This window comes from Ruditapes philippinarum, unplaced genomic scaffold (assembly GCF_026571515.1).
Source record: "Ruditapes philippinarum isolate M1 unplaced genomic scaffold, ASM2657151v2 ctg1551_1_1_1_1, whole genome shotgun sequence".
In the NCBI taxonomy this organism is placed as follows: Eukaryota; Metazoa; Mollusca; class Bivalvia; order Venerida; family Veneridae; genus Ruditapes; species Ruditapes philippinarum.
This window is the reverse complement of record NW_026866382.1, coordinates 505,409-522,170: the sequence shown is the minus strand read 5'-3', so window position 1 is coordinate 522,170 and position 16,762 is coordinate 505,409. Positions and strand designations below refer to the sequence as shown.

Genomic DNA, 16,762 nt, shown 5'->3' with positions numbered 1-16,762 from the left:
CATTCCAAAAGCACTTCTTTAAGAAGCAATTTTACCAATCACATTCCAAAAGCACCTCTTAAATAAACAATTCTACCAATTACACTCTAAAAGCACTTCTTTAAGAAGCAATTTTACCAATTACATGCCAAAAGCACTTCTTTAAGAAGAAACTTTACCAATTACATTCAAAAAGCATTTCTTTAAGAAGCAATTTTACCAAGCACTTCTTTAAGAAGCCATTTTACCAATCACACTCCAAAAGCACTTCTTTAAGAAGCAATTTTACCAATCACATTCCAAAAGCACTTCTTTAAGAAACAATTCTATCATTTACATTCCAAAAGCACTTCTTAAAGAAGTAACTTTACCAATTACATTCCAAAAGCACCTCTTTAAGAAACAGCTTTACCAATTACACTCTAAAAGCACTTCTTTAAGAAACAACATTACCAATCACACTCCAAAAGCACTTCTTTAAGAAGCAATTTTACCAATTACACTCCAAATTGCACTTTTTTAAGAAGCAATTTTACCAATCACATTATTACAAAGCCTGGGAAACTTACCGTCATCATTTTCAAATATACAATGTTCATCTTTGATGTACGTTCCATACAAAATAACTTCTTGTTGAATGCTGGCATGCTCCCGACCACACCTGAAATATGGACCATACAAAAATTCAATGCATGTGGTACAAAACACATGATCTCTCATACCTACTACATGCTTCAGGTAATAATATCTAGAAATGAGCCGTATCATGACAAAACCAACATAGTGGTTTTGTGACCAGCATGGATCCAGACCAGCCTGCGCATCCACGCAGTCTTATCAGGATCCATGCTGTTCGCTGTCAGTTTCTCCACTTGTAATAGAGTTGATAAGCGAACAGCATGGATCCTGATCAGACTGCACGGATGCGCAGGCTGGTCTGGATCCATGCTGGTCGCAAACCCATTATGTTGGTTTTGTCATGGCACGGCTCAAATATAATTATCTATAAGACGGACATGAATGCCCCAACATTCCACTGTTTTCTCAGTCTGCATATGGACAGCAAGATAGAGGGACTCGGATAACCAATAGCAAATCTTTAAACCTGACCCCCTTAGTAGTGGGGGCATAGATAAAGTTGTTGTTGCATATCTGACTGAAATATTTATGAAATCTGTTTAATTTTATTGGAGATCTCCGACTTCACAGGCAAAATTTATTAACTTATTTTTGTGTAGTGTAAGCGATTCAAAATCAATCAATCATTAAATGACAGCTCGGCCACTGAAGCCATAAATGAGCAAATAAATTATCATCAGTAAAATCTGTAAGTAAGTACCATAACTTTCAGGACTTTACATACCTTGTGACACCCTCTTTTATGTAGTAAATCAGACACTCTGACATTAAAGGATCCTCATTCAAATTTACCAGATGGGGCGTTTTCTTTGGTGAGAACACACCCAATGTACCGCCATCTGGTTTTAAAGCCACACCCATCTCTGCAAGTACCGCCTCTCTATAAATGTAAATATAAACAAAGCTATACTATTTGAAAGAATTCTTTTTGAATATGACCGTTATTACAGGATCAATCATTATTATTAAACGTCTTATACAATATAAGAACTAGAATTTACTGTTTTTCAAAATAAAACTATAATCAGCTGAAAGATTAAAATTTCTAGTTCTTGAACTTTGATATCTAGAAATAAACCCCACATTTCTGACTTTTTAAATCAAAACTGGCTTTTATAATCAGTTTTTGACCCTTGATATTTAAAAATAAACACACATTCTAGACTGTATAAGTCAAAACTTGTTGTAATAATTCATTTCATAACCTTTAATTGTGAACAGTTTCGAAGAAACATTTATCCCACATGCCAAGTCGGGCTTTTATAAATCAGTTAGGACAAGACCTTTCGATACATAAACCTTAATTTTTTATCTTGGCCGGAGATTTATTGTTAATCAATTTATTTTAAGCAAGACGGCAAAATATTATTTTACCTACACAATCTGAATTAAAATGATCACAAAATAGAGACTATTGAATGAGTGTAAGTTTAATACTAAATTTATTGAACAAGTTGAACAAAAAATCATATTATGTGAGCCTTTGGCCAGCATAATATTGTTTTATTCAACTTGTTCAATAAATTTAATATTGAATGTACACAAATTTAATATTATATTTATCATATACCAAAAATAAAGACTGTTTGAAGTGAAATAGAACCATTTTTCATTGATCCACCTTTAGTATAACGTTAACATTTTGTGCGTCTTAACGCTATCTTTATATTGTAAAATAACGTCATGTCAAAACTCAAAATATATGCACTCCCATGCAATACCATATTTACAGAGTCGTAAAAGCAGCATGTGTATGTGATAAATATCATTTATTTTAAGAAGGTAAAATATTATATTTACCTACATAATCTGAATTGAAATGATCATAAAGTGTAACGTATCAAACTACAACTAAATGGCGTACCTTTCTTTTTTTATCTCCTCTGTTTTGCGTAATTTCTCCTCCCACGATTGATTCAGTTCAGCGATAAGTTTTTCCGACATTTCCAGACGTTCTACGGCGTCCTCCCCTCCGTCGACAGTCACAGATGACTTACGAGATCTATTTACAGTGTGTGGTATACCCTGCAGTCCTGGTGATATACAATAAAAGACTTTAATTCGTAATTAGGCTAAAGTAATAACTAATTGTTTCCTGTCTTTCCGATAAATTTTTCCGATTAACTTAACCCCTAAAACTTCTCATTGCATTAAAAACTTATATAATTATACAGTACAGTATAATATACTTTTCTTGGGTAAAAAGCTGGAAAGGTGACATTATCTAGGGGACCAACACAATTATTTTTTTTGGACACTGAGAAACTGTCTCTTTTACATATTGATACTTAAAATCTCAAAACAGATTTCTCACCTATAGTAAATCCCCACAGAAACAGAAACGTAGATCACGTTAATTATTCAAACAATTGAATATTTCAGCTACAATAAGGCATTCTATTTGCTAACAATAAAAGAATTCTGAATGTACATGTTTCTTGTTTAAATATTCACCAGGCTTACAAAGTCATCTTAACCTGTTTCTGCAGTATATATCAAAATTGTGCCATTATAAGTTTATCGAAATTCTGCCATAATAATCATAACTCTGCAGAACTATACAAAATTTTGCTGAATTATCAAAATTCTGCCATAATTATCAAAATTCTGCAGAACTATACAAAATTTTGCTATAATTATCAAAATTTACCATAAATAATAACACTTCTGCATAAGTTTGACTTGCTGCTTTTTTTTATATTAAATTTACCGAAATTCTGTCATAAATTATATAATAAATATATGTTACCCTCTCCGACAGTGATTCCCTCATTTGACAGGATTTCTCTAAGACGAACAACTTCTTCCTTCAGCTCTCGTATCAACCTGGCGTTCGGATCTTCATTAACCACGGCCTTACACATAATCTGCTTAGCTCTATCTGCGTACCTGGGGAAAATTTTTTTATTAATTAGTTTTTATTATTAGAGCTATTATTATTTATTAATATTATTTTTTTTTCTTAGGCATTTCTTCATCAGTGTCAAGGTCATTTGGTGACTTTCTAGCTTAAACTCCTGCCATTTTCTACGGAACAGGGTCGGAGGTTATTAAGAAACTCTCTAAGCTCAAACTCACATCTCAGGTACTTGATTGGTCAGAAACTGCCACATATAATGTTCACAGACCAATGAAAATCCTGAGATTTTGAGACAGAACTCATAAAATTTTTTAATAACCTCGTGGTCAGGAAAGAATTATGCACGTCCTGGTGGGATTCAAACCCATACCAGAAGTAATTTGAATCATCAAATTTTACAACTCAGCCATTTAGACTGGTGAAAAAATAACTCAATTTTGTACTTATAATCAAATTCATACGTCAGGGGATACAATTTACGGTTATAACAACATCACCTAGAAGTTACAGTAAAAATGTGGATGTTTCACTTTTTAAAACGACAAATAGTGCTGGTGGTCAAGTAAATTATTACATGAACAATGCATTATACAACAATGATGAAAATGTTTCCATGTTTTTTGGATAAAAAAAAAGTTACTGCCTATGTAATTTAAAATTTGATCTTCAATTTTTCCTCATCACAAATTCTAATATTTCTTTGTATTCTAATTCTTGACTGAACTACTGGTACATTATATTTCATATCTTAGATAATTGGCTTTCTCTTAAACTTTAATATGAGTCACAGCTTCTTGATGCTTTTATTTCACTTACAAGGAATTTAGAAATTTTGCAGGAATTAATGAGGAAATTTGAGAAGAGTTTTACAATAACATAACATAAAATAGCTTAATGGAATTCCAAATACAGTATGCTACAATAGTACATAACAAAAAAGTCAAGTTCAGGGTAAGAAATGTGAAGGTCACACAAATTTTTTTTATCAAGGTCACAGCATTATAGATTTAAAGGTCAAAGTCGTCCAGGAAATATTAAAGGTCTGGTGAAGGTCAGAAATACTAGAACATTTATCTATTTTAGGAATATTGCATAATTATTACAATTAAAAACAGAAGGAAGTAAAACAAATATCTGTAGATGCTGTTTATTTAATTCTTTCACCTGCTGTCACTCACGGTCTGTGATTAGCCTGCATGTACCTCCAGTATCGAGCCAGACCAGCTCGTACTCACGTGCACTTACATGCAATCTGATCACGCCTTAAATGTTGGTAGCTTAAATTTTTGTATTTAGATATTGAAATATTTTTAACTTTAATTGGACTGTTTTTAAACCAAAGCAGGGCAAATCCACTATACAGGATTCAGCAGGTTCTTTTTATTTAAACGTGTCTATTACAATGTTAACCATTACCATACAAAATACCTTAAATGGACTTGTCCACAAAATCTGGTTCATCATTTTTAGAGAACATTATAAAATAGCTACTGACTGAATAGCAAACAATGCATCTCAAGTAATTTCTGCTTGCTGTATTAGAATTTTAACTGACATTTTGCATGCATGCAAGCTTATATTCGAACCCTGCAGACTATGATAAGATGGCATGGATGTGCTGGCTGATATTTAAAGTCAGCACTGTTTGCATTGGTGAATCAGTCTACAGCTAGTAGGGTAAAGGTGAATATCAGGTATTAAAAAACAAAATTACGAAGTACAAGATATCTGAATCAATTAATATTCTAATTCCTCAAACGTCCAATGACAACAAAAAAAGTATGAAATATTTTTAAGTTTTTCTTCCATTTGTAACTCTGCATAAAAGAAAATTATCAAATAAAATTCAGCAACCTAAGATAGATTTATACTTTTTACTCCTCCATTATTGAAGAGTATTCCAGAATTTCCTAAATTATTTACAAGAGAAGGGAAACACAAAAACAAAATATTGATAATGAATGAATATCAAGCTGTGAATTTACAATAAGAAGTAACTGTTTCCAGAGCTGTAATTATATTAAAAATGTTTTGCCCAAGACAATTCTAAGAATTACAGTTATTCATTATTAAACAAAGATGCTCATTTCCATTTAAAGAATAGTATGAAATATAATACAACATCAACAATTTTACAAATTAAGGGAAGAGTTTTTTTTCCATTTCCGACTAAGACCACAGTCTCTAATTCTCCCCAAATGAAAATCGAAAAATTAAAATTTCACGATTATTGCTTCAAACAAAGTTTATTACTAGTGGATTATGGAGACCGGTTACAGTTGCTTCCATGACAATAACCTTTCATAGAAGACAGGCTTTCTTTTTTCCGGAAAAACAAACCCACTTCAAAAGGTAACTTACTCATTCACCAATGTTTATAAGGTAAAACTTTACAACAATTTAAACCTTTACCGGTTGCAAGACTTTAAGACCTTTTAAGCAATAATTTAAGATTCAACAAAATTTTATTTCGTCTATGGTAAGATTATCTTGCAATACATACATGACTTGTACAATGAACATTATTTGCGAAATTACACATTACAATAAATTTACATAAATTTATTGACAAATTAACTTAACACATAATTATACAATAATTTTTCTTTTTTTGCCTCGGTTTTACGTCACACTGCTTGAGTTTTATGTCACACCGACACAGTATAGGTCATACGGCGATTTTACAGCTTTACTGGTTGAGGAAGACCTAAGGCACCCTTCCGTGTATTATTTCTGGCACAAAGGGGCACTTGAGTAAAACCACCAACATTCCGTAAGCTAGCTCTAAAGCTTCCTAAAATGTAAGAATCCAACGTCCATGTTGGGATTCGAACCCTTAGCTGTGAGCTAGCAGCAAGTGGTCTGAAGTCAATGACCTTAACCACTCGGCCACGGACGCCACATTTATACAATATAAAGAAATTATCATAGTTATAATGCATGGAAAACCTAACAACGTCATGTGATAAATGAGTATTTACCTTAGTGTACTGAGAGTTTCATCATAGTTGATGTCTGCTGGACTGAGAGCGGCTATCATGGCCGTTTTTGAATTTCCACCTGAAATCATAAATAGTTTAATACATTTATTTATCCTTTCATTTGTGTAAATGATTCACCTTGCTTTAAATTAGGAACAATCAATTTCAAAATAAAAACTTGAATTGCTAAACATTATTCTAGAACAATAGTAAGTTTATTAATAAAATACATCTTCTTTTTGTTTAGTCCAGTCAAAATGTATGGAAATTAGACAGGCGGATCTGTGAACAAAGACAGTTCTGCTTTTGAAGATCTGAATTTTCCAATGGCCTTTTACCAATTTTCAGGATAGATAGTATCAAATGATAAACAAGTATATATCATTCACATCATGTGATAAACAACTATCTTATATTCACATCATGTGATAGACAAATATCTTACAGTCACATCATGTGATCAACAATATCTTATAGTCACATCAATAGATAAACAATATCTTATAGTCACATCATGTGATAAACAAGTATGTTATATTCACATCATGTGATAAACAAGTATCTTATAGTCATATCATTTGATAAACAAGTATCTTATATTCACATCATGATAAAAAAGTATCTTATATTAAAGAATGTGATAAACATTTTTAGGGGAAAATTGTGCGAGCCGCTCTTGGTGTGCACTGGCGGCATAGGTAGATTCAGTTGTTGCAGGGATAAACTCATCACAGATGTATTATTTTTGAAACAGAAACTCATAAAGGATATAATTATACATTAAAACCCCCAGATACTTCAGTAGTCAATACTGCTTTCCATTTTCTTTAAAGGTTAGTGCCTGTTTTTATCAAATTTGTTCCACATCTTATTTCCTCCTACCTGATAATTCAGTTATGAATAATGTCGCTAGTCCTTGTATCGCATTTCTATTTTGGACGGCACATCTTTTTTTTTACATTTATTTACAATGCATCATACTATTAGTTGCCATGGCAACAATTTACAGATAAATATCAAATAACCATGCTTGTAAAATTTCCCTATTATTAAGAGATTTTTTGTAACTCTGCATAAAAGAAAATTATCAAATAAAATTCAACAACCTAAGATAGATTTATACATTTTATTCCTCCATTATTGAAGAGTTTTCTAGAATTTACTAAATTATTTACAGGAGAAGGGAAATACAAAAATAAAACCTTGATAATGAATGAATATCAAGCTGTGAATTTACAATAAGATGTAACTGTTTCCAGAGCTGTAATTATATTAAAAATGTTTTGCCCGAGACAATTCTAAGAATTACAGTTATTCATTATTAAACAAAGATGCTTATTTCAATTTAAAGAATAGTATGAAATATAATATAACATCAAAAATTTTACAAATTAAGAGAAGAAAATTTTATACTTAAAGGGAAGAAAGTCAACAAAACTGCAACTTTATTGAATTTTAAGAATGCTGTAAGCTTGCAATGCTTTTCAAATTTTAAAAGATTGGCCACAGACTTGCAGAGAAGTTCCAATGTTTTGCTCGGAATTGAAACTTTGCCAATTATCAGTTAGCTTGTAAATTTTTACCCTTGCAGTAAACAAAACTTTGTTGAAAGCTTGTCATTATAGTTTAATGGTGCCCATTAATAATACTTCCATTTTCAGGCTGTATTTTACCGCCCATTTTCAGATTTATCATAATACAATTATTTTAACTACCACACCACTTCCATTAAATTTTGTAGTTGTTACCACCCATTTTCAGATTTATCATAATACAATGCAGCAAATAACTACCAATCACCAGCTAATTATAGTTAGCTAAGAATCGAGTCAGTTTTGGCTAAAAAAGTTGTTCTGACCTCATACAGAAGTGGCTGAGGCATGTCATTACCAGACTGCTTGACCTTCAGAGACTCTGGCTTATACTGTTTAAAAGCCTAAAATGGGCTTATCATACTTACCAAGGTTTTCTCGGAGAAGCCATGTCAGAACTGAATCTCTGTAAGGAATAAACTCCCCTTTCTTCTTTTTCTTGCTTGCCTGTAACAAAGAAAGAATAGTTACTAATCAGTTCAAGTGTTTCATATTTTTAAGAAATTCCACTGAGGTTCAAAACATAAAAAACATAAAATTTGAAGTTCTCACAAAGATCCCTGAGACACTTAATCAAAACAGAATGATATACAAATGGTAATTAAGTAATATATTGAAATAAATTGAAAATCTTATATTTGTGCTATTCTTAGCCCGATTTGAGTGAAAAACATTGCAATGCTTTTCAATTTTGGATAATTTCTCACAATTAGATTAATTTAATTTAGTGAGCAAATAATCTGAAATTTTGCATACATTAAAGTTATTGGTTTAGACTAACATGAAATGGAACATTTATCTCGAAAAATTAATAAAAATTTTAAAATATCTTTCTAAAAATTGAAGGATATTTGGGAGAGGGTGACATTAAAACTCAGGTAATTCTATTTTACCAAAAATTATTCTGAAAAGTTCCCCCTAAAGGTTCATTACTTATTATAGATTTTCCCAACAAATATATTAACTTCATAAGCTATTAATTATACCTGTACGAAAAAGTCTGGGCAGAATGCAGACAGAATCTGTACAGACTTTATTTTGAAAACTCTGTACAGAGTCTGTACAGAAAAAAATCTGGTTAAATGAAACAAAGTTGAACCAGAATTCTATTAATAGATTTTAGCAATAAGGATAAAGAACAAAATCTGTACAGATTTTTTCTGAAATATTTAAATTAAGCCGCATATTTTCTGGGCAGAAAAAAATCTGGGCAGAAAAAAAAATTCTGGGCAGAAAAAAAATCTGGGCAGAAAAAAATCTGGGCTTCTTCATATTCTGTACAGAATTAACCCTGTCCATAGAAAATATCTGAAAGGGAATTCTGCACAGAAAAAATTCTGTACAGAAAATATTCTGTACAGATTTTCTTTTTTGGCTAAAAACAAAATCAATTTCCTTTTGAACATTTTTTATTTATTAATTTCATTTAACAATTTTTATTCATTTCTTTCCTGGAGTAGTCTATCCAACGAGTAATAGCCTTGTTGAGGGCACAGTGTCATCAGGAATTGGCTTGTCTCTGTCTTTGCACCACACATCCTAAAGAGTAAAAAAAAAAGGAATTTGAATAATGTTCATTCTATTATTATTAAATGATATGCATAATTTGTGAAATATTTCAATGTGTATATAAAACAGTTACAATTGTATCCCTATTTTTTGTATAGCACTGATATAGCACCCTGAGTAACATCAAAGTCACTGACTGTTTACATATATCATCCCTGACCAAAGCTTGTGTTACAAATTGCAACATAACTTAAAATAGTAACACAATTGCCGGGAGTTATAAGCTAAATGAATTGAATTATAGAATAGCCAAACTATTTACTGCATAAAAGAGCAAGATAGGAAATTTAAAAAAATAGATCTTGACTTATCAAAAAGCAATTTATGAACTTATAATTTTACTGTCCCAGCTTTGACCTCAGTGCATTTATACTCATTAGACCATAGTGGTCTGTGTCTCAAATCATAGTAAAATCAACTAATATAGATAATCCATAGACTATTAAAAGATGTATAAATAATTTCTTTTATCAATTGTGGAAGGTATACCCAAAAATTCAAAGAAAACATTGCAAAATCTTACCTCTGGTTTTGATTATAATTCCATCATAATTCCTCTTTGGCCCCTAAATCTGAGAATTTCAAGTCTCTACATGATTTCTCTTCACAACTTCACAACAACTAACTTGTTAACTTATCATTAGAAAAATAAACTAAACAAAACATAATCTTTGCCAATATGAAGACACTTTGTGTAATAAAACCTCACGTGGCGGCCTGAGAGATTTGAATTGACCAACAGGGGTTACATGGGGGTTACACCTGGTATTACAGAATATTCTTCTACTCTGAGATTAACTCAAGAGTGAAATTCTGGCTAGAAAAGTAAATTCTGTCTCAAGATTTATCTAAGTGTTAAAATTCTGTGTGTTAATGTAAATTCTGCCTCAATTTTTTTTCTAAGTAGTGAAATTCTGTCTTATATAAATAACTAAGAGCAAAATATCTGTATGAAAATTTTTTCTGTACAGAAAATTTTTTGATTCTGTTTAATTCTGCACAGAAAATCACCTATTTCCTAGGCGGATTCTGTGTCCAATTCTGTGTCGGTGTCAACTCTGTACAGAAAAATGAAAATCTGCCTCTATAACAACCAGAGTTGGTACAGAGTCTGTACAGAATTGGCTCAGAATTTTCGTACAGGTATATTATAGATTTTCCCCAACAAATTTATTGACTTAACCATTTACTTAATGATCTATTATAGATTTTCCCCCAACAAATTTATAGAGGTAATTATCTATTAGATTATCTATAATAGATTTTCCCCAAAAAATATATTGAGTTAATTATCTATTAAATTATCTATTATAGATTTTCCCCAACAAATTTATTAAGTTCATTATCTATCAAATTTTGTACTACAGATTTTCCCAACAAATTTATTGAGTTAATTATCTATTACAGATTTTCCCCAACAAATTTATTAAACATTACTTCTTCCTTTACTTCTTCCTAGACATAAATGTAATGTGAACCACTCCTAGACATAATGTGAACCCCTCCTTATAAGCAGACGGCATTTAGACATAACTCGATCATTAACAGAAACAGACAAATTTATAACCTTGTTTATTTCCTTCAAGGTTCTTTTAGTAGCTTATTGACAGTCTTAAAGTCAGTTATATTGAGCACGACCTTTGTGCACTCATTAATTAACATACTTTCTGAGTCAATTAAGGTTTTTTTTAGTAGCTTATTCACGGTCTTAAAGTCAGTTATTGAGCACGACCATTGTACACTTAATTATTTACATACTTTTAGAGTGCCATTGAGAAGAAAATGTTTGTTTCTATTGTGTTTTGTTCAGGTATAAGCAACACAACTGAAACTATTAAAACTATAACATCACTGGACTTTATCCTGGTTTGAATTTAGAAGTGTCTATTGTTAATTCAGAAAGATTTCTAAATTTACAAATCGAAAATGATGATAAACAAAATATGGGAAGTGTTCTGTTGCGTTTTTTTGTTTTTTTTTTCAGAAATTAAAACATTACCAATTGAAGTTTGAAATTAATATACATGTATGTAATGGATTTTGACTGACCAAAAAAAGTATAAATAATATGTATTAAGACAGTTATATATATAAGAAGTTTTTGCAAAAAATTTCAAAACAGATTTTGTTGTACAATATTAACCTTTAACCTGCTTAAGTTGTGCAATGTAACAAGAGTTCAAAGTTTACTAGATAAAAAGTGTTTTATTATATATAAATCAAAAAAAAAGAAAAAAAGAAACAAGTTAAATGTCCAGAATCTATGGCAAAATGTCTTGTGTTAACGTGTGAAATATAAAAATAAAATTATAATTCTTGTACAAACTAAGAATATACAAAAACTCTCCTACAAACAGACAACATGGGCTTTTCATATTGAGAACATTCTCTTAACAACTAAAATAATATAATATATAATTTTGTTATCAAATTCTGCAGACGGCACTCCTAGCAGACTGGTACGTAGACAGGATATCAATCATATATTTTGTAAAAATTCCCGAAAAAAAAATCTCGAAACATTTCAACATCAGACGAAAATCTGTCAATATTTCAAACCTTGTGCTCTCCTCAGAGAATTAAGCCAGAAAATTTAGTTATAGCCGTAATAAACAAGAATATCACTAAACTTCGATCAATTTGGGATAGTCCATTTTCATTTTTAAGGGATTTCAATATCAAATTGCTTAATTCTGATTTTATTTTTTTTACATTTTGGGTGGGGTTTATTACATTTTAGAACTTTAATGAATTTTTCTTGAAATGGAAATAGTATGGGTAACAAGTAATAATTTTGCACAACTAATAGTGCTAACTGCTTCAAGAAAATTTCAAAAATATAATACAGTTCTAAAAAATTTAAAATGAACCCTAAGAAATAAACAAATAAAGTATTATGAATGCAAGTGAAGACCAGTAAGCGTCAATAAATAAACAAGAGCCGGTTAAACCAGGTGATGCTCCCCAAATAGGTTTTGGAAACAGGAAGGTGTACCTCTTGTAGTGTCAGTTATGTCACAGACAAAGTTCAACATGTAAAAACAGCCCAAACGTTGCACGCTACACTTCGTCTCAATATGATGATCATTTCTGTGAAATAGTTGTAAAATCAGACTTCAAATAACGAAGTTATGGGCCGGGCACAATTTTGCTGCAAGGTCATGCTGTGACCTTGACCTTCAAGATAGCCACCCAAATGTTGCGTGTGACACGTCGTCTCAATATGGTGATAACTTCTGTGAAATAGTTGTAAAATCCGACGTAAAATAACGAAGTTATAGGCCGGACACAATTTTGCTGCAAGGTCATGCTGTGACCTTGACCTTCAAGGTAGCCACCCAAACGTTGGGTGCGACACGTTGTCTCAATAAGGTGATTACTTCTGTGAAATAGTTGTAAAATCCGACATCAAATAACGAAGTTATGGGCCGGACACAAATTCATACGTACATACGGGGAGCATAAAAATAGAATCTAGAAAAATTGTGTCCATAGGACACATCAGATGCCCCTGCAATCCACTGTTTACGTGCACAGCCTGACCGAAAAACAAGGGTAAAATTAGATGTCCACTTAGAAAAGTGGGCATTAAAATCTAAATTATTATAAAACCCAGTGATAAAGTGATTTTTTTTCTAGCTATGAAATAAAAAACAAAATAAAAAGAAAACTTGATGCAGTCCCACAGTGGATAAACGAAATTTCTTAAATGTCTTGCAAGCCTATGAAAAGTTAAAGTATGTACCAATGTATTGCCATAACAAGTTACCCCTCAGTGTACCTCTGTGCTACTAGAGCTTATGAAATTTAATCTTGATGCAGTCCCGCAGTGGATAAATGAAATTACTTTGTCTTGCAAGCCTATGAAAAGAAAATATGTACCAATGTAAAAATTTGCCAATAACAAGGTACCCCTCAGTGTACCTCTGTGCTACTAGAGCTTATGAAATTTAATCTTTTAAGTAGCATCGTGGAAAAATTAAAATTTATCAGCCATGGATATTCAGTCAATCAGAGGTGTGTGTCAAAGACAACTATTTCACTGGTTGCCTCACAATTTCATGAGGCAATTAAAACCAATCAAAATGCACTTTCTATACATTACGTTTGGTATGACAGATAAAATTTCAACAAAAAGGTAGGAAGTAGATCCATTTATACACTGTGAGTAATTGTGATAAAGGAAGAAATATGAAAAATGATGATTTCTTTCTTTTCTTTTTTTTTCAATAAAAATTTCACATACCTTGAAATTTTTCTTTGAAAGGCAATATAGCAAAAAATAAAAATGTTTACCAATACTCAACAATGTTATGCAATAACTTGGTTTAATAGAAACAATATTCCAGCTTTTGTGAAAAAATGGTCAATTTTTTTTTTTTACAAATATAAATTGAGCCATGTCATGACAAAACCAACATAATGGGTTTGCAACCAGCATGGATCCAGACCAGCCTGCGCATCCACGCAGTCTGATCAGGATCCATGCTGTTCGCTTACAAACCCTATTACAAGTAGAGAAACTGATAGCAGACAGCATGGATCCTGATCAGACTGCGTGGATGCGCAGGCTGGTCTGGATCCATGCTGGTCACAAACGCACTATGTTGGTTTTGTCATAATGCTGCTCACATACACATCAGATAAATATGACAGGTTATAAAAATTCAACATCTATACAAATACTGAAGTATATTTAAGCGCTTTTTACAGTAAAGCTTTAAATTACGAAAAATGCATAAGAAAATAAAGTTATGAAATATTAACTGATTTTTGTTACTTAACTTACTATTTCAAGAAAAAATACATTACATAGAATGACAAACAAGTACCACATTTTAGAATTATTTAATTTGTTGGGAGCAAAGGGCAATTATGGAAGACCTAAAATGCCAAAAGTACATCTTGTCAAAACATATTATGCAAGCCAATGCAAATATAGCAATACAATCAGATCATTGCAAATATGGAAGCCCTATAATGTCAAAATACAGTCAGATCATTGCAAATACGGAAGCCCTATTATGTCAAAATACTGTCAGACAATTGCAAATATGGAAGCCCTATAATGTCAAAATACAGACAGATCATTACAAATATGGAAGCCCTATAATGTTAAAATACTGTAAGATCATTGCAAATATGGAAGCCCTATACTGTCAAAATACAGTCAGATCATTGCAAATATGAAGGCCCTTTAATGTCAAAGTACAGTAAGATCATTGCAAATATGGAAGGTCTGAGATGTCAAAATACAGTCAGATCATTGCAAATATGGAGGCCCCTTAATGTCAATATACAGTTAGATCATTGCAAATATGAAAGATCTGAAATGTCAAAATACAGTCAGATCATGGCAAATATGGAGGCCCTTTAATGTCAATATACAGTTAGATCATTGCAGATATAGAAGGTCTGAGATGTCAAAATACAGTCAGATCATGGCAAATATGGAGGCCCTTTAATGTCAATATACAGTTAGATCATTGCAGATATAGAAGGTCTGAAATGTCAAAATACAGTCAGATCATGGCAAATATGGAGGCCCTTTAATGTCAATATACACTTAAATCATTGCAGATGTAGAAGGTCTGAGATGTCAAAATACAGTTAGATCATGGCAGATATGGAGGCCCTTTAATGTCAATATACGATTAGATCATTGCAGATATAGAAGGTCTGAAATGTCAAAATACAGTCAGATCATGGCAAATATGGAGGCCCTTTAATGTCAAAATACAGTTAGATCATTGCAGATATAGAGGGTCTGAAATGTCAAAATACAGTCAGATCATGGCAAATATGGAGGCCCTTTAATGTCAAAATACAGTTAGATCATTGCAGATATAGAAGGTCTGAGATGTCAAAATACAGTCAGATCATGGCAAATATGGAGGCCCTTTAATGTCAAAATATGGAAGGTCTATGATGTCACAATGGCATAGGCTTTCCTTACATGATGTATTTTACACACTTATAAGATTAGACCTAGATGGAAAATGAAAAGCATAACTTTAAAGGTACTTATTAAAGAACAATACATTTCTTAGTCAATCCTGCAATGATATTTCTTAAAAATAGTCAAAATTACACTGGTTAAGGATAAAGGGGGACAACTGTGAAACAATTCTAAAGGGAGGTAATAATGGAAATAACGACTATTCTATCACACACAGGTACAACAACTTTACTACACTTACACAACACTTGTTTACAATATGGCAAAACTTACTTTTGAATGGTCCATGGCACTCTTATATGCACAAAGAAAATAAAAATAAAGCTTTGAATTACTAAATTATCATTTTAAATATATATGAAGAAACAGATCTTTTTTACTATAAATGTTGTTGTTTTTTTGTTTGTTTTTTTTTCTTTTAAGATACAAAAAGATTGATAAAACTATTTTTTTTTCTATCTTAACCATTGCCTCTTATATATAAAGGGCCTAAAAGTTATATAAAGGGCTAAAAGTTATATAAAGGGCCTTAAAAAGTCATTAGTTGTTAAGAAATCTTCACTAGGAAATGTTACAGATAAAAAGATCGATAAGAATAAGAAAAATAATGATCATCAATAAAGTTCTTCTGGTTTCTGGAATGGTATTAAGCCACTGTGAGTACTGAGACACAAACAGAATAGCAAGTGTATAAAATTGGGTCATAAATTTCACAATACAATGCAATAATAGGGCCTTTCCCAGTGGAGCAAAAAAGACCTCCACTGGTGCCCATCATTAGTTATTTCATGAACCAGATTGCACTTCATTAGTTCTGTCACCATTTTGTAAGCTAGCTTAAGATAGCTTTTTCACAATATATGATGAAATATTTTTACAAAATTCATCAAAAAGTAAAATTATATTGTTCCCGTAATCTTTTGGTCGATTCTCGAAAGAACTGTAATTTAAGAGGCTTCTGTTATATTTAACACACATGTATATTGTTCATAAACAGAATCAAATGTTTCAGAACAAAATATTCTTCTGCTATTTAAAGTAGTTTTATCCGTTTAGTTAAATTTCGTGCATTGCCATTCATTTTTAAGACAATTTATTACCATAATTATTTCATACAAGCAATTTGGAAGTATTCTTTTTCAAAATTCAAACAATAATTGTTGGCGGGGCAGATACACAGCTT

At 31.5% G+C, this 16,762-nt stretch overlaps 1 protein-coding gene across 9 annotated transcripts in view; it reads right to left on the bottom strand.

The window, feature by feature from the left end:
* The window catches only part of LOC132732351 (kinesin-like protein unc-104), a 105,881-nt gene that overhangs the window by 41,639 nt on the left and 47,480 nt on the right, over nt 1-16,762 (bottom strand). For 8 of the 9 annotated variants that reach the window (XM_060718757.1, XM_060718758.1, XM_060718759.1 and 5 more), the window contains exons 9-15: nt 15,853-15,873; nt 8,420-8,498; nt 6,460-6,538; nt 3,368-3,507; nt 2,483-2,651; nt 1,343-1,498; nt 549-640 (exon numbers count right to left, since the gene is read on the bottom strand). In XM_060718757.1, the coding sequence (XP_060574740.1) occupies nt 549-640; nt 1,343-1,498; nt 2,483-2,651; nt 3,368-3,507; nt 6,460-6,538; nt 8,420-8,498; nt 15,853-15,873 (736 nt within the window). The remainder of the gene's footprint in view (nt 1-548; nt 641-1,342; nt 1,499-2,482; nt 2,652-3,367; nt 3,508-6,459; nt 6,539-8,419; nt 8,499-15,852; nt 15,874-16,762) is intronic. The other variant, XM_060718761.1, reaches the window with a different exon arrangement.